The sequence below is a fragment of the Lytechinus variegatus genome, chromosome 7 (assembly GCF_018143015.1).
Source record: "Lytechinus variegatus isolate NC3 chromosome 7, Lvar_3.0, whole genome shotgun sequence".
Taxonomy (NCBI): Eukaryota; Metazoa; Echinodermata; class Echinoidea; order Temnopleuroida; family Toxopneustidae; genus Lytechinus; species Lytechinus variegatus.
In genome coordinates this window covers 33,467,368-33,485,690 of record NC_054746.1, presented here as the reverse complement: position 1 = coordinate 33,485,690, position 18,323 = coordinate 33,467,368, and the positions used below count along the sequence as shown (strand labels likewise).

Genomic DNA, 18,323 nt, shown 5'->3' with positions numbered 1-18,323 from the left:
TATGCATTAATTAGCATAATTGATTAATTAACAAGTGGAATGCCTCTGGCCGTCTCACCTGCATCACGCGGTTCAATATAGCAGCAGTGCTGACTTTGAATACTACTCTAACTCGCACAAGATGTTCAGTGATACATGGTTACTCTTATGTCCACTTTTTATGAACTAGACCAATAAACTTACAGAGATATGATGGTTATTCAACAAAAAACCCCAACATGGCCAAAGTTCATTGACCTTACATGACCTTTGACCTTGATCATGTGACCTGAAACTCGAACAGGATGTTCAGTGATACTTGATTACTCTTATGTACAAGTTTCATGAATCAGATCCATAAACTTTCAAAGTTATGATGGTAATTCAACAGATACACCCAATTCGGCCAAAGTTCATTGACCTTTGACCTTGGTCATGTGACCTGAAACGCGCACAGGATGTTCAGTGATACTTGATTACTCTAATGTCCAAGTTTAATGAACTAGACCAATAAACTTTCAAAGTTATGATGGTAATTCAACAGATACCCCCGATTCGGCAAAAGTTCATTGACCCTAAATGACCTTTGACCTTAATCATGACACCTGAAACTTGCACAAAATTTTCAGTGATGCTTGATTACTATTGTGTCCAAGTTTCATGAATCAGATCCATAAACTTTCAAAGTTATGATGGGAATTCAACAGATATCCCCAATTCGGCCAAAGTTCATTGACCCTAAATGACCTTTGACCTTGGTCATGTGACGTGAAACTCATGTAGGATGTTCAGTGATACTTGATTAACCTAATGTCCAAGTTTCATGAACTAGGTCCATATATTTTCTAAGTTATGATGACATTTCAAAAACTTAACCTCAGGTTAAGATTTCGATGTCGATTCCTCCAACATGGTCTAAGTTCATTGACCCTAAATGACCTTTGACCTTGGTCATGTGACATGAAACTCTAATAGGATGTTCAGTAATACTTGATTAACCTTATGGCCAAGTTTTATTAACTAGGTCCATATACTTTCTAAGTTATGACGTCATTTCAAAAACTTAACCTCAGGTTAAGATTTGATGTTGACGCCGCCGCCGCCGCCGCCGTCGCCGTCGGAAAAGCGGCGCCTATAGTCTCACTTTGCTTCGCAGGTGAGACAAAAATGAATTTGAATAATTCTGGCACAATTGACAATGGAATCGTGCGTATTACTTAATGGGTGATGTGTGTGCCAATTTTCATCGCTCGATCAATGGCCAAGATCTGAGGGGGGAGATGTCTCCCCCCTGTGCTGTATGCAATTTAAAAAAACCTGGGCTATATAGGGTTAAAGGCTTAAAGCCATCTGCAACTACTGAACTATTCTCCTTTCCATTTTCCCACCTTTTTTCAATTCAATTCAATTCAGCATTTATTTCCAATTCATTAAAAATACAAGGCATGTTCATGTACAAACAAAGAGACAATAAAAATAAAAACATATCATTGAAACATGAATAAATACAGACGAAAGTGATAATCGAAGTACTATTGCCAAATCATTGAAACAGTATAAAAATAAGAAAGATAAATGAATGGAAACAGGAGTGTACTAAAAAGCCAGGAGAAGGCTTGTTAAAACGCACACACCCAAAATAAATAAATTCTTAAAATAATTGTAATATATGGATGCGGCAAGTAGCAATAGAGTAAAAACAAATAAAACAAAAACAGAAACATAAAAAAACATCAACAAGACATAAAACAAAACTTATGGAAATTATTGTACTATGAGGATCTTAGTAACTTTGGATCAGTTTATTTTTATATTGCTTTTTAAAAATATTATGAAAGGTAATATTAAATTGTTCAAGATTCAGACTATTCCATATTGTGGGACCAGTGTGACGCAATGAAAATTTAGATAAGTCATTCTTATAATTCCATCTGTGAAGTTTTCGTGAAGACCTTGTATAGTGATTATGTATATTACAATTGAAAGAGAACATATTCATTAATTGAGGAGAAAGGGTTCCAGTATGATACCGCTGCATTAAGGAAGCAATCTGTAGTGTATTAATATCTTGTAATTTAAGGGTTCTTAGCGACTTAAATAGTTTCGAAGTAGGTGCTCTATAATCTGATCCCATACAAATACGTATAGCTTTTTTCTGTAATAAAAACAGTTTGTGTAGATGGCAAGAATATGTATTTCCCCATATTGAGTTACAATAGGTCAAATGTGATAAAATGAAAGCGTTATAAAGAGTAATTAAAATGTGTTTTGGCAAGTCATATTTTAGTCGATTTAAACTTCCAATAAAACGAGAAACCTTATTACAAATAAAATTAATATGAACATCCCAACAGAGTGTGCTACTCAATATAACACCTAGAAATTGCACGGAGTCATAGAATTGGAGACGGGTTCCGTCTACCTTTAAAACAATGTTGCAAGTATTATATTGCACACCCCTCTTTCTAAAAATCACACACTGCGTTTTACTTTTATTTAATGAAAGTTTATTGCACTTGAACCATGAAGATATTCGGGCAAGATTTCTATTCAGAATTTCAGTTAAGATATTAATATTTTCATGAGAGGCAAGTAGCGACGTGTCATCTGCATATAATATAAAATGAGAGTCATGGCAAGAATAATACAATAACAATAATACTGTTTATCCTTTGATTGTATTTCATCCACTATCGACCCAATCTAACAAAAAAGGAAAAAATAAATAATACCCCAATATATTTAATCAATACATGTATTTCACAGGTCATATTACACTTGAAGATCTTCCAAATTCCCTTGATATTCTAAAACAGAATAATTCAAAGGTCTGTGATTCACCTGCAAATTTTTGAGCTCATCTGCATTAGACTGTCGAGCTGATTCAAGAGCCGCCATGATTTCTTTCTTGATCTGATCAGGAAAGAACTGAAGCTGATGTCGAAGAATACTGGAGTTGATTGTCTCTGTCTCCAGAAGCATGTGAAGCTTCACTCGCTCTGCATCCTGAAACAAGGAAAATTAATGAATTATTTGATTAGCTTTTAATCTTCTTATCCAATATATATTTCCTCTTAAAGATTAAATAGGGCCTTAGACATTCTCTCAATGACTTCAGACAGTGTTTTAGAACTTATCTGCAATGCCAATTTAAGTATTTTAATGATCAGTTTCCTTGAAACATTTTTTTTTCAGTATTGAACAAAAACAGATACTGATTTAATAAGAATTACACACCAAAGTCTTGAGACCCTCTTGTTCATGCAGCAACACATGACAAGAATACCTATGAACTGATGTATGTTTTGATTCATCCAGGAAAAGTCAAATTACGATGGAAAAAATAAATCTATTCATGGAATACCTATGAATTATTCATAGTTCAAATTACTTCAACTTACCAAATATTCAGTACTTAGAAGCATACAAGATACTTTCACTTGTGGAGATTTTTTTCTGATAAGTTTTGGCATTTGATATTTTGATGCCAATAAATTTGTAGGATCTTTGTAGAGTCCACATAGCCACTTGACTTATTCTCAACAGAATGACAGTATACAGCAGAGGAAATATGATATGGTGCTCTTGCTTGCAATATATTAGAGCTGTTCTTCACTCCTTACAAATGTTTTATTGAAATAACTGAGGTGACTAAGAGGCAATTTATATGATATCATAGATGATTATCCTTTGATGCCACCTTTTTATATTGGGACCTTTGATATTGCTCCCGAATGGGTAAAATAAATGAATTTTCTGCCAATGTCATTCAGGGATCATGATGATTGATTGTCATCAAATTAAAATAAGAGGGGGGCGGGTATATAACAATCAAGAGAGCACACAGAGTATGGGGAGGAGGTGTATGGAGTATGTGAGAGTTAGAAAAAGGAAAAGAAAGAGAGAGAAAGAGAAGAGAGAGGGTGAAAGAGAAACAGCCAAAGAGATAAATAGAGGGAGAAAGAGAGAAGAGGTAAATAGAGACTGAGACACAGGAACTGAGAGAAGAGATATACAGATAAACAGAGAGATGAAGCCCGAGGGGGGGGGAGGGGGGGGGCAGTCAAATGTGTTGCTGAACACACACGTGGCCAAATTATTTCAAAACACCCCCAAAACGAGTTTTTCTCTGTGTGCAAAATAACCCCTAAACCAGTTTTTCGCAGACTTTATTTACACATTTTTGGCCCCTTAACAAGTTGTCGCCAGAATATGACCACAGGGAAAAAGCTAGGGGAAAAAACATACCCTAAACACATTTGGCTAGTCTTAAAAAAAAAGCTTTGGAAAAAAAACATACCCTAAATATGTTTGACCCTGCAACTGACCATTCTTTCAAAACTACCCCCTTTTTTTGAAAATCAGTGTTTTTGATACCCTTGACGAGTGCACGCACGGCCCGTGTCCAAAACTGAAAAAATACCCCTTTAAACACATTTTTGGGTCACGCATGTGTTAGTACAGCAATATACTTGACTACCCCCCCCCCCTCGGGGGATGAAGGGACAAAAGCAGAGAGAGCAGCAGAGAGAGAGGGAGAGAAAGAAGCTGCAGAGATTAGGGGGTGACAGTGAGACGGTGGAGAAGCCACTTGTAATACATATTGCAATATGGCATCAACCTAGCTACAAAGAATACCATAATGATCAAACCCCTAGGGGAAGATAATGCTGTTTGATTTGAACAATTTTTTTTCATATCACCAATGTTCAAACACAAATACTAGATTTTAAATGGCCATTGCACTTTGTTGGGCTGTATATTAACATCTTTTATTAAAACAAGGGTTTGATGATTGATTTGAAAACAAGAACTCTATGAATCATGAATCATAGTTTATTTGTGGCTAAACCCTAAATTGGAGATCATATATTGGTAAGAGGAAAATGGCCATTATGGGTCTGTAACACGAACATTGCAGAACAATGTCTTTATAATTGTGTGCATTGACCACAATGTACAATCTATAAAAAAAAATCAAGGCAGGGTACAATCAATCGCTAACCTTTATATTGAAACGATTGTAAACAGTAAACAGCAGGTTAGATTCAGGATAATGTAATTAGTTCCTTGTGTTACTTTATTCTGGCAATATAATGAGTTTGCAAAACAACAATTAGATGATCATTGTGACCTAATGGTGATATAGGCAGGGTTGTGTTAATTATGTTATTTTTTAGAGCAATTTTAATTTGTAGAGTAATTTGTAATTGAATTTTTTTTAAGAACGTAATTGTAATTGACTTAAATTACTGTCAATTACTTTTAATTACATTCAATTACATTATTCTAACTTTACTCTGGATTGCTCATTACTCTTTTCCCTAAGCCATATCTGGTAGTGCTCTCTTGCATGAAACTGTATCCTTTCCCATGATAGGGAGGAAAGAGGAGATGCTATTGCTAAAGTGCACAAAATTGGTGGCTACATACAAAATATAAATTGATCTGATTTATGACTTACAGAAAGTAATTGAATTGTAATTGACAAAAGTAATTGAATTGTAATTTAAATGGAAAAAATGTAATTTAATTGAAAAGTAATTGTAATTGAACATTTCTTCAATTATGTAATTTGCAATTGTAATTGAAGAAAGTTAAATGAGCCCAACTCTAGATATAGGTAATTACTCACTATCATGACTATAATGATGATGATGATGATGACGACGACAATGATGATCAGATGACAATGGTGGTAAGGATTGTATGACAATGGTGATTACAATGATGATGAAAAGAACTCCAGGAACAACAAAACCCTAGAATTAAATTAAATTGACCTAGAAAACGTAAGGTAAAGTAACCTCACCAAATGATACGCTTGATTATGAAAATTGTGGGGGTTTTGCAAAGGTTGATATGAAATTCTTACCAATTCTTTGATAGCTTCTGATACTCCATCAATCATTGTAATATCATTATCCCTGAAGCCAAATTCTTCACTCTTCATTCGTTCAGCTATCAAAGTAAGCAAAAAGCATAACATAATAAATTAAAAAGATACATCTACCAAGAAATCAAATAGATGTCAGTTATCATGGCTGTCTTCAACACTCTGGGTCCAATCATCACAAACTGCCATCTTTCAAATCTCTGTCACCATTCCCATGTAGCGGCAGCTACAAGTTTAACTCAAACCTCGCATTGCCATTAGTATAATAAAGCTTCTTGCTCTTTGTCAATTATCTTTGGAGTATTTAACACAAATTAGAGAAGGATAATCTGTAATTGAAAATAAAATCGTCATCCATGTTATCACTTGTAAACAATGTGCTCCTGATCCCCAGTCTTGTCTTCAGATGGCTACATAAACATCAGCAAGTGCTTTCCCCATCTTCTCAAAATATATTTCTTTTTTTTTTTAATGAATATTTGCTTAAAAATGAAATTGACATTCTTTGAATGTTAAAAATGAAGTTCTACATGTATCCATGTAATATGTATCCAAAATCACAAATTTTGAGACTGATAGAAGCATGGAAAATAAGTGAAACTTTGTGTAAAGTAAGAATAATAATTAATTGCTTTTAAAGATTGTGGTGTTGCATTAATTTTATATTTTCCTCCCATAAAATCCCACCTTTGTAACTCGGGTAGGTGGAGCGTAGTGACTAGTGTAACATTAGTGGTACCGTACCGTAGTGGAGCCTGCACGAACTTCGCTAGAGGTATAGACTATAGGCCCCTACCTAACCCAGGGAGCGCCCGTGCAGCCCACGGGCTTACCGTGGGGCGTGTATATCTCTCCTTCTACCCCAGTTTCGATCGGCCATTTTGTTATGATTCAAAACAAAAATGGCCGATCGAGACAGGGGTAGAAAGAGAGAACTTTTCATTCCCAGAAGGAAAAACCAGTTAGACCAGTAATTTTTTTTTACTGGTTTCCAGTATAATTTTACTGGTTTCCAGTATAATTTTACTGGTTTCCAGTATAATTTTACTGGTTTCCAGTATATTTTTACTGGGCCAGTTGATTTTTAACTGGACCAGTAAAAATCAACTGGAGACCAGTTCCAACAATTGCATTCCAGTTGAAGCAATTAGAAATACCAGTTAAATTGTTTTTCATTAAACTGGTGTTACTGGTCCAATAAATGGTTTCCAGTAGATTTTTACTGGTTTCCAGTATATGTTTACTGGACCAATTGATTTTTAACTGGACCAGTAAAAATGAACTGGAGACCAGTTCAAACAATTGCATTCTGGTTACTGGTCCAATAAATAATGACTTTCAAGTCAGATCATTTAACAAATTATGAAAAATGAATCTTGCAATTCAGAGAAACTTATTATCGTTATCATTTATCATTGTTATCATCATTGCTCTTATGATTATCACAATTATTATTATTATGATTATTATGATCATTGTAATCATTCTTATTATTAGGTGGTCTGTCTATGACAGATCACCTATTGTTTTCGTCAGAATTTTCTTTAAGCGTAAGTTTCTTTATTCTTGTCACCTATGTTTGTCGCCAACTTTTCTCGGAATTGGCTGAATCAATTTTGCTGATTTTTTCGTCATACATAGAATCTATCATAGAGACGGCATACTAAGCTTTTCAAGGTCATATGGTTATGATGACGTCATCTACGCGCCATTTTGTAAAATTCTTCATTTGATCATATCTTCATTATCAATTATCAAAAATTAACAATATTTACATGACATTAACTTCAGGTCAAAGGTCAACTGTCAATGTCATCAAAGGTCATGTAAAGGTCATGACGCGCGCGTCAAAGGTAAAAAAATCCTCCAAATGGCCTATAAAATTTTTTGGGTACGTTTCAGGTCATTTTAAGCATTTCAAAATTTGCGCGCGCGCGTTTCCGCGCGTAACGCCCTAACGCAACACAGAAACACCGTTTTTTTTTTACATCATTGCATTGATAATAAAATTTTGAACAATTTGATACCTTGATCAACCTTCTACAACCATTAATAACGAAATTAACACCCGTTAAACTTTGCAGCACGTGTGCGCGCGAGCTCTCACTATAGGCCATATATGGGCAAAAACATGCCTATTGAAAATTCACTGTAGCTCTTTAAATAGTCCATTGACCCCCAATTTTTTTTCATATATCGATAGAGTATGAGTTGTAAATTTGATTTCATGTCACCAATGTCCCTCAATTTGATCATGACGTCATCAAAATGGCGCCTAAACTAAAAATTTCATTTTTTCAAAAATGACGTCATCAAATTTATGCAAATTTGGTTGTAACTTCTTGAATATAGATTATTTTTCGCCCAGGTTTGGATATGTTGTAGTTTAGAATGTACTCTTTCTCCTGAGTAACATGAATTTTCATTTTGAAAAACGCATCATGGCGTAAAACAGCGATGAAAAGAGGCATGTCATTTTTCCTCATTTTGCGTGTAATCTCTATGGGACATGACTTTTTCTCAAAACTGGATTCGACATTCCTCTATTTCGTGAGCCATATCTCCATTTTTTAGTGTCACTTTTCCCTGAGCTTTTAGTATAATGTAGCTGAGATCCTAAGCTTTCGCACATGTTCCCTCCATTTTTTTATCAGATGCCGGGATCATGCCCGTTTTTCACTTGCAAAATTGGAATTGTAATTCTCAAAATTGCTTATGTGTAATCTGTATGAGGAACACCGTGGCTCAATGGATAACGCATTTGACTTGCTTTCTCGAGGGCGGAGGTTCGAGTCCTGGGGTAAACAAGATGATTTTTTTTTCATTTTTTTTCTTTTTACCACCTCGTTTCATGATCTTTCATGATAATTTAATGGTATAAAAGTTAAAATTTAGCAAGATAAAACAGATTTTAATTACTTTTTTTCATATCACATGTATTGTCATACATCAAAGAGACCCTTTTCAGTGCTTTATTATCTCCCGTATTTCACAAGTATTCCATAATGAGCATTCCGTTGTCATCATGAAGATCATATCACCGATATGCATGAACATGGTAATAGTGTTCATGATGGCGAGTATAAAGACAGACCACCTAATTCGTCCGCATGACAAATTAAATTCCAGTTGTTATTGATATTGTAATTATCATTATTAATATTAGCATAATTATCAAGTATTGATATTAACATTAAAATAATTATTTCCTCTAAATATGATTAAGATCAAAGCGTGTGTGTGTGTATTGAGTTTTGTCAGACGTGTATCAATCAGATATGATTATTTACGTCTGGGACCAACCTTTAACGTCACCATCCGAAAGACGTGACCAGGGCTCGAACCTCTGCATCAATTTGGAACTTCCGCACAGCTTGGATTACAGGTGCACGCCACAACGCCCAGTTAGCAAGATGTAGTCCTCTTTATATAGTCAACTGGTCTAAAGTAATTCATGTTTGAAATTAAACTGGTCAAGACCAGTAATACCAGTAATTCTGATGATGCTGATCATGTGGTTTACCTCATTTGCATATTTCCTGTTTTTTAAAGAAAAATCAGGATTTATAATGGAATATCCTTGCAATAGCACTCATTGTTGTTTGAAAATCTTCAAAATAAGTGTGAACTAATTCACAATGAAAATGTGTAATTTCATACATCACATTCAAAATAACAGCAGAAAGATTAATTTACTAACTATCTTTTCCATCACATTTCACTGGCCATGGTATATAACAAACCAAATGCATGTAATATACTGATCCAGTAAGACCAGTACGAGGACCAGTTCGACCAGTTTGAGGACCAGTTAGACCAGTATGAAGACCAGTGAGACCAGTATGAAGACCAGTGAGACCAGTAACAACCACCAGAAACAAGACCAGTATAAAATTCCAGTACTTCAAGACCAGTTTAATTTTTAACTGGACCAGTAAAATTTTAACCAGTGAGACCAGTAACAACCACCAGAAACAAGACCAGTATAAAATTCCAGTACTTCAAGACCAGTTTAATTTTTAACTGGACCAGTAAAATTTTAACTGGACCAGTATGACCAGTTAGACCAGTAAACCGATGTAACAATTTCCAGAGTTACCAGTTAAAATTATACTGGTCTAACTGGTCCAGTGGAACTGGTTTTTCCTTCTGGGTTTTTTTGAGGTTCCAGTCTGTGCCTAGATGTCAGGAAAACTGCCACTCGTTAGACCTTCATCCATTATAAGCGTGGTAAGTGCATAATTTCTGTTTCCACAATACATTTGGAGAAATAGTTAGACCATAAATCATGCTAGTCCCCACTCATGGTTTCAAATCGTCTCGTGTGTGAAGGATTCATATGCACCTGGTCGCGAATCTTTCACACCCTTTTTACTAAAATAACTATGACTTTACATCATACATGTAGCTAAGAATTCTACTTTTTCTATAACACTTACCGAACCATATGGATCGTTTGATGAATTCTCTTTGCTGTTTTTTTTAATAAAATAAGAGCATTTTTCGTGATCTTCACGTAGATAACTTCTGCTCAGCGTGGATATCAATTTTTGCCTAAAGAGGGCGCGCGATATTATTCACAAAGCCGGTAGGCACTTAAGAACCAAGTTTGAAAGGATACTCGTAAAATTATGTCACTCTCGCCGATGAATATTCATTAGATCGTGGTCGTGCGTGTTCAATACAAACTCTCTGCATGCATGCACTCAGTGTGTATTGAACACGCACGACCACGATCTAATGAATATTCATCGCGACAGTGACGTAATTTTACGAGTGTCCTTTCAAACTTGGTTCTTAAGTGCCTACCGTACCTTTGTTTACGGTCTTGCAAGCTAGCTGCATTCTAGGCGATCAGCATTATTTTCTTGCTCGTTCAATCCACTTTCATCATCATCTTGTCAAAAGATGGCGTACTTTACCAATAAGTATATACATGAGATGCAACCTGTTGATTTTTGGTACAATTTCCTATTATGCGCTGACGACTTGAATTGAGAATGTTCGATACGAAAAATTGCTTTTCGCTTGTTGTTTGCGTACTTTCCACCGCAGTATTAAGGACGGATCGAACGGAGTATCCTGGTTGAGACTTGGAGGTAAGCGATAAAAACACTTTTATAAACAATTTCCAATTCATTTTTAAAACAAACTTAAATCATTACGATAGTGGAGAAATACTGAAACGTTTGGCGTTTTTCATTCCCTCACATTCATGTGATGAATGAAAACGTCAAAGTCCACTATGAAACCACATGCGTTGTGCGAGGTTAGTATTACTAACTTTGCATGTTGTGTGAGTGGCTAGTCCCGTGAGTATGGTCAAATACACGGGGAGCCCCCTGGGTTATCACATACCCAGTTGTTGTGTGTCCGGACAGGTTGTGTGTACGGACAATCAATTTTAGAAAGTCATTTGGAAAAATTTACAAGTGAAGTTTCATCAATTTTTAGTACAAAATGTTAGGAAATATTATATAGAACAAAATAGAAGATGATTACAGCTAGTGAATTCATATTTTTAGTGTAATCCAAAGACAAAAAAGAAGGCTTCGAAATTATAAAGTGTCCGGACACCCGACTCCCCCATCCTACCTACCCGGGTACATCGCATCGCTTAAGGTACCACCCGCCAGAGCTTCGGGGTGTTTGTACGTGAATTCCCGGCATTCGACGGCGCGGCGTTACAACCGCAGCCCGGCTGGGCAATAAATAAAAATCCTAAACCCATATGTAATCCAACTTAAATAATTACCTAATTCTTGAAGACGCTGGAGTGCAGCATTCACTCCTGGCATTTCCGTGCTGGCAGACATTTTGGCAAAATTTCTCTGGATCCTGTTGAAAACAATTCCTGTTGGACGTCGCTGAAAACAAAAAGTTTCCCGTTGCCTGGGTGCAAGTAAACAACTACAGAGGGCAGCATAGCGGAAGTATTTTGTTCAGTCCCACGTACTGATATCTGTGTAAATTAGACAGACGACTTGCATAGCTAGCATTGACAATACATTATTAGTGGCTTCAAATTTATCTAGATCAAATTGTGTTTCATCAGACGTCAATCTGCGGTGATGACTGCCTTGTAACACACTGATGGATACAGATTTGAAGAATGACTTCTACTATGCCCATGATATTGACAATGTGAAGGAGGATACGCAATTGTTAAGCCAGCGCAAGTTGGGCCTGGGGCAAGGAGCTGGAGGTGTGAAGGTGTGAAATGGAAAGATGACCAGCTTATCTGTGAAATATCTGTGACTGCAAAACAATCAAAATCAAGTTGTCATATATTGCATATTTTCTTCTTTATGTCAGCAGTAGGACTCACAGTTTTGGTGAGTATACTACAGGGCTTGTTCATTGTTGCATAAAATGTTTATATTTTAATTTTTATGAATGCAAAATTTATGCAAGCAGGCCATGTGGCAATGTGGCATGCAATGCAGCTAGATCGAGCCGGCTCTGTCATGTCATGTCTGTTAACATGGTTAAGTGAAAAAGATGAAAAACAGTCATAATTTGTTTAATAAAAAGAATCACCGTGTGTTTGAATGTGATTTGCATGATGATGATTTAAATTATCTAGCTCTTTCTACATCACTAATTTAGGAACAGCCTAATATATTTATGTCTCCTTGACCCCTAAATTAAAGTGATCACTGATGTATTAACTTTGTTGGTAAAAGTTGGGATTAATTAAATGTGAAATAGATTCTAGAATGTAATATGAGTACATCGTATGAAAAATTTTGTAAATGAAATGAAAAATGGAAAGTTAAATGAAAATGATGAAGTTAGGACTTAGGTGTAAAATGTGGTCAGCCTAAATGTAGGGACAGGGTTTTATCCACTTTCTCAAATTTCCTGGTTTCGGGTCGCTCTTGACTTGGCATTGTCACTTGTCAGCCTCTATCACTTGAAGGTTTCATTTTTATTATGAAAAACAGAAATTTTGTTGCAAATAAAAAGTGAAATGACAGTGTTTGAGACTAATATGTTTAGCCCAGGGGTTCTCAAACTTTTTCTTTGAAGGGCCAGATGAGACTCCAAGTAAACCTGAACGGGCCAGGATGAAGTGGATACTTAGAAAAAAAATGTGCGCGAAGTGCAAAGACCCTTGCGGTCAGGGTCCGAGATGCTCTCTTGTGCAATCTGGTCCTTATTTTGGGAGCATTTAATCCAACAAATTTATGAAAGTTTCATATGGAACGCAGGCAAAAATTAGAACAGACTTCAAAATAGGGCAAGTCCAAGAAAAGGTCACCCTAGAAGGCAAAATTTCATCTTTAATTTAAGAAGTTATCTTTGGTGGGGTAAGAAAGCCCAAATATTGAATTTCAAAATTTCATTAAGAAAAATTTGATAATATGCATATTTATGCTAATTTGGGGCACCTAATTTGCATAATTGGTAAAATAGGCGTTACATATGGGACAATTATAAAAACTCATAGAAAATGAAAACAAAACTTCTGAGATTTAGTCATAGATGGGACATGGACCCTCTAACATCTTATTACTTTTGGCAGAAAAAAGTGGTGTTATCTAGTTAATCATGCAAATTAGGTCTTGTCCAAGGATGGAATATCCCATACGTAACATTTTGAGGATGTTTTTTTAAGTTATTTCTCATAATACAATACTTGTATTGTTGCATCTCTGGGAAGTTCTAATTCATTAAGTATGAAAATTTTATACCATAAAAAGTTTCAAAAATAGAGTTTACTTTTTTTAATTAAAAGTTGATTAAAAAATTGTTACGTATGGGACATTTACACACAATGTAAACTGGGAGATTTGTGTACAAAGTGAATGGAGATTTCAAGAGTGCTCTAAAAAGATATTTACCTTTTCTTTAGTTTTTAAAGACTGATTTGTTATGAATACTGATTAATGAATACAATCGAAGCGAAAAAATTGTGAAAGTGGAACAATATGAAAAACAAAAAACAATAGAAATACATAAGAAATTCATGAAACCATGAAAAACTAGAAATAAAAAGGTTGAAATGGCTAATTTCCCCTTTAGTCATGTCAAATATTTCTCAGTAGAACATTTTAAAAGAAAGAAATCTTTTGTTATTTCCATTTTTTAAATTATTTCAATTTTTTGAATTGTGGGGAAAATTGTGTACGTTCTCTATGGGAACAAAATGTCCCATACGTAACATGTCATTAATTTGTTTAATTAGAGTCTGTAATTAGAGGGATTTGGCTTATGACATGAAACTTGTCATAAATATACTATAGTATTGTGACTTCTATCACACTAAGTTTCAAGTTGTCAAGTGAAATACTTTCAGAGAATTCTCAACTTGAAAAAAATGTATTAAAAATTGTCTTTTCTCTGCGTGATTGCGTCCCATACGTAATGGCACATTTTTTCTCTCTGAAAGGTCAAGGTCATATGTCACAATTTTTACACTCAAATTTCCGTTCCAAGGCATAGCATTTTTGTCTTAGTGAGAAAAAGAACAAAGAAAGCCGCTCCAAGCCTCCAAGCCTCCAAGGCATAGCATTTTCTTCTTCTTATCGAGAAAATAGAAGAAAGAAATCCGCTCCAAAGCTTCGCATATTTTTTGTTACGCTGCTCCAGTCGCATTTATCTGCTGCAATGAGCTGCATTTTTGGTGAACGGCGGCCGCAGAGCGCTACCATCGCCTCTACGTGAGCGCACCCGGCGGAGGCCGCGCTAGCTGCATCATGCACGCATACCCGTTCCATGGGGATGCATACGCACTCGGCGATCCATTCCAAGGACCTCCGTTTTCAAAAACATTTGTAGTTCTGAAGCCCGTTCCGAGGACCCTCCTTTTTACAATAAGCCCGCTCCAAGCCCCCGTTTTTTGTCTCACCCGCGGCACACCCCCACCACTTTTTGGGTTGAGTGCCCCCTCCCCACAATTTGAAAAAAAAACATGTTCAAAAACGTAAAAATGACCATATGATTATGATTTTTTGCATGGCCAGACAACCCCCCACCACTTTGAAAACCGTCAAGGTACTTCGATATGAGTTAGTTCTTTAAAAAATGTTCATTGTGGAAAATACACTTTTGCACCTGTATGTAGAATAGATCCAAACATGGTAAGAACATCGTTAGTCATCTAATAAGAAAGTTGATCGAACAGACAGAAAAGACTCCACTAATCTTTGTTTAAAAGTCAAATTAATTTGACTGCCATTACTTTTATTACCATTAGGTCTAGTGGTCTACATGGATACACAATGTAATTATATTGAGTTATGTTTCATATTGTGACTTAAAGGTGATTGAAAAAAAAAACAACAGCAGAGTCTTGCGGGCTGGACTGAGAAGCTCCATGGGCCGGATCCGGCCCGCGGGCCGTAGTTTGAGAACCCCTGCTTTAGCCTATATTGTGAGTCAAATTTGGAATGCTTGATGAGAAGATCATGTTTAGTTAAATAGATATGATTACTGAATAGAATGAATTTCCATGGAATGATTTTCATGAAGGTTTTGATTTATTCAGTCTTTTACCCAAATAAAATCATTTCTAATCCAATTTTCTTTTACAGTTCTGGAATGCAGTTCTTGCTATCATGATTAGTGTTCTGCTTGTTCTGTACATTCATTCTTCAGTTTCAAAAGGTAAAACTAACAAGTCCTTACATGTGATGATTTTCTTCTAGAAGTAACAGTTCCTTGATGTAGGGAGCTGAATGACAAAGTAGAACTTAAGAACTAATAAAACTGGTGAATCATGAATAGAATGATAAAAGCTAAAACATCCAAAAAGCAGCAAACAATGCAAGAACTCAGAAGACAAAATCAAATGGACTGAAATTAGAATTGGGAAAAGTCTTGTGTGTTGGTGGATACACCTGAATAGGAAAAGACCAAGGGAGACCGAGAAGAACCTGCATACAACATAGGGTAATCAGATAAATTGTACCGATAATACCTCATGAAATTTGAACTGAGGTGATACAGAAATGAACAGAATTGTATACACTACCAAACTGAATGGATTAAACTTGAACTAAAGGAATCATGTAATTTATGTTTTGGATTCTCAATTTTTTACTTTTAAATTCATGTAATTTTCATTGGAAATAGCATTTTTAATTTGATATGTTTACAATGTCGCCGTAGGCCTATTTTTGAATTATTTTTCTAGAGTGTTATAACTACATGTACATTGTGTTCTTGATAATCTCATTTTGTAATCCTCACTCATTAAATTAACTATCTTTTGAATATTTTGATGTATTTTTTTCCACCTTGACTTGTAGAAACACTGCTGCTGATATCTTCCCTTGGGGTGCAAATATCTTCGGAGTATGTCACCGGACGTAGAGTCACCAAGTTTATTCCTTTCAGAGCAGTTCAAGACATTGTTATCCATGAAGCTGTAACAATGGTGAGTGATTTCTTATTTATCACTTGAGTGTTTTTAACACCACGCTGACTTGAGAATCGATGGGCAGTGTTATATCACTTAGATATCGTCAGCGATTTCCCTCCTACCAAGGGCCACTGACTATTGCGCCATGATGACATCCCTTCTTACACAGTGTTGTGTAACCTGTGCAATTATTTGTTTTGATAGTTTTGCATTTGTATAGCAATGCAGGACTATGTCTGTGGTCCCAAGAAGACTAAGACAGACTCACCTATCTATACATTGTATGTCCAGTGGCAACTTTCTTCATATTGCAAGTGAAAAAATACTGCCTTGGTTCAGGTTTTATTTCCAAGACAACAAATCAAAAGAGACGTTTTTTAAATTCAGTATTTCAGGTGCAGATCAAGGAGGGGGGGGGGGCAAAAGCTGGGGGCGCACCCGGTAAAATGTGAAAATACAATGGTGGACCCCGTACAATTCCTTCATTGTGCACCCTGTACAATGGAGCGAGGACCTTTTTTTTTTGCTTTTAGGACAAATTCGCATCCTATAATAGCCTGACTCTGGATCCACACCTTTATTCGTTGATTGTTTATTTAAAATTGATACTTGCTCTCTTTTGACAAAACTGAAGACGTGTGTAATTCTAAATGCCCTGTCACTCTGTTTTATTATATTTTAGAACAAGGTAGTTTACTATTTGGCTGTTCTTTTGAAACATCAAAATGGTACAGAGTGGACAAATTCATTGGTGCCAGTATTTATGGTGAGTGAACACAACAATTTAGATACAACTCTTGATAAAACAATGTTTGAAAATTAGAAAGATAACTAAGTCTATTTTCATTGAGTCATGAAATGCACTGACTACCGGTACTCTCCCCTTTGCAGTTTCTCTTAAGATTTTGTTCATAAGAGACAGTAATGAAAATATGCTACTGATAATATTCTTACAGGTTCCATTTGCGAAACAAATGCATGAATAAAACTTTTTGAAAAACAGACAAGTTATTCATGTTTGTTTTGGAAAAAAGAAGAGTTGTCTCAAACAGTGACATTAACTATTCAAATAACAAGAAATACCAATGTGTTAACTGATTAGTCATTTTCATTATATTTATAGTTTTTGTTTCCCAAATTTGTTTTTAAAACTCGCCCGAATTTGCCTACTTTTCATGTTTTTCAAGTTAGGATAATACTTTCGGATCACACTTTCTGTATCAGAGCGAAGGGTGAATTACTTTCTACATTCCCAATGATATATTCTCTGCATGTTTTCCTCTCACTTTCCAGCACTCCATGCCAAGACTTGATAAACTTCAAGAAATCCATGCCTCCGTTCATAGAATGTGGGACTTTGAAAAGCACCATTTGGAATCATCTAAAGCAGGTGGAGATAACTGTGCTGTGAGATGACAGCAAATTTGAATAAACAAACAAGCTGTAGTAAATTATTAGACTAGATATTTTGTAAGTTATACAAGACTACACAAGACTGGTGACATGTAATTTTGCCAAATACGATATCCCAGAATTTCCGTGTTTTTTTATATGAGTCTGAATTACTAAAAACCCTTATACAAATTTTAACAAATAGTACACTTTAAGTGAGTTTTAGAGATCGTATAATAACTGTAGCTGTTGGGAATGAAAATTATTGAAATCTGATTTGACATCTAAGAACAAGTCACCTGTTGTGCATATAATCATTTTAATTTACTAAAAGATTTATGAAACACCTTCAGATTGTCTACTTTTCCATTGAAAGTGTGTTTATAAAATTTCAAAGAAATATTTTGGACTAAAATCTTTATTTTATGACAGTTTAATATATTTTTTTTTACCTATTTGACTCTTGAAAAACTTGAATGTGATATAAATAAGGTCTGTGATGAAATTATTTTTATTATAAAGGCCTTTAAAACTTTTCTTACAGGTCAGAAAACTATATGCAACAATTGTATCATGATAAGTTTGTTACATTCCATGCCCAGTTTTATACAATTAAAAGAAAAAAATCAAGGTGCAGGGAGGGACTCAACATTTTTATGTTATTTTATGTTTGATTTTAGATTGCTT

General features: G+C 35.3%; 2 protein-coding genes across 6 annotated transcripts in view; one reads left to right on the top strand and one right to left on the bottom strand.

Annotated features, from left to right (window-relative positions):
- The window catches only part of LOC121419070 (myosin-13-like), a 38,004-nt gene extending 26,216 nt beyond the window's left edge, over positions 1-11,788 (bottom strand). For all 5 annotated transcript variants that reach the window (XM_041613358.1, XM_041613361.1, XM_041613360.1 and 2 more), the window contains exons 1-3: positions 11,631-11,788; positions 5,855-5,940; positions 2,821-2,985 (exon numbers count right to left, since the gene is read on the bottom strand). In XM_041613358.1, coding sequence (XP_041469292.1) covers positions 2,821-2,985; positions 5,855-5,940; positions 11,631-11,691 — 312 coding nt within the window. In that variant the 5' untranslated portion in view covers positions 11,692-11,788. The remainder of the gene's footprint in view (positions 1-2,820; positions 2,986-5,854; positions 5,941-11,630) is intronic.
- A 48-nt stretch (positions 11,789-11,836) lies between these two features.
- Positions 11,837-18,066, top strand: LOC121419071 (phosphatidylinositol N-acetylglucosaminyltransferase subunit H-like). Its single transcript, XM_041613364.1, has 5 exons — positions 11,837-12,210; positions 15,415-15,487; positions 16,132-16,259; positions 16,927-17,010; positions 17,538-18,066. Exons 1-5 carry the CDS (start codon positions 12,184-12,186, stop codon positions 17,658-17,660), a joined length of 435 nt encoding a protein of 144 aa, XP_041469298.1. The 5' UTR covers positions 11,837-12,183; the 3' UTR covers positions 17,661-18,066.
- The last annotated feature ends 257 nt before the right edge of the window (positions 18,067-18,323 follow it).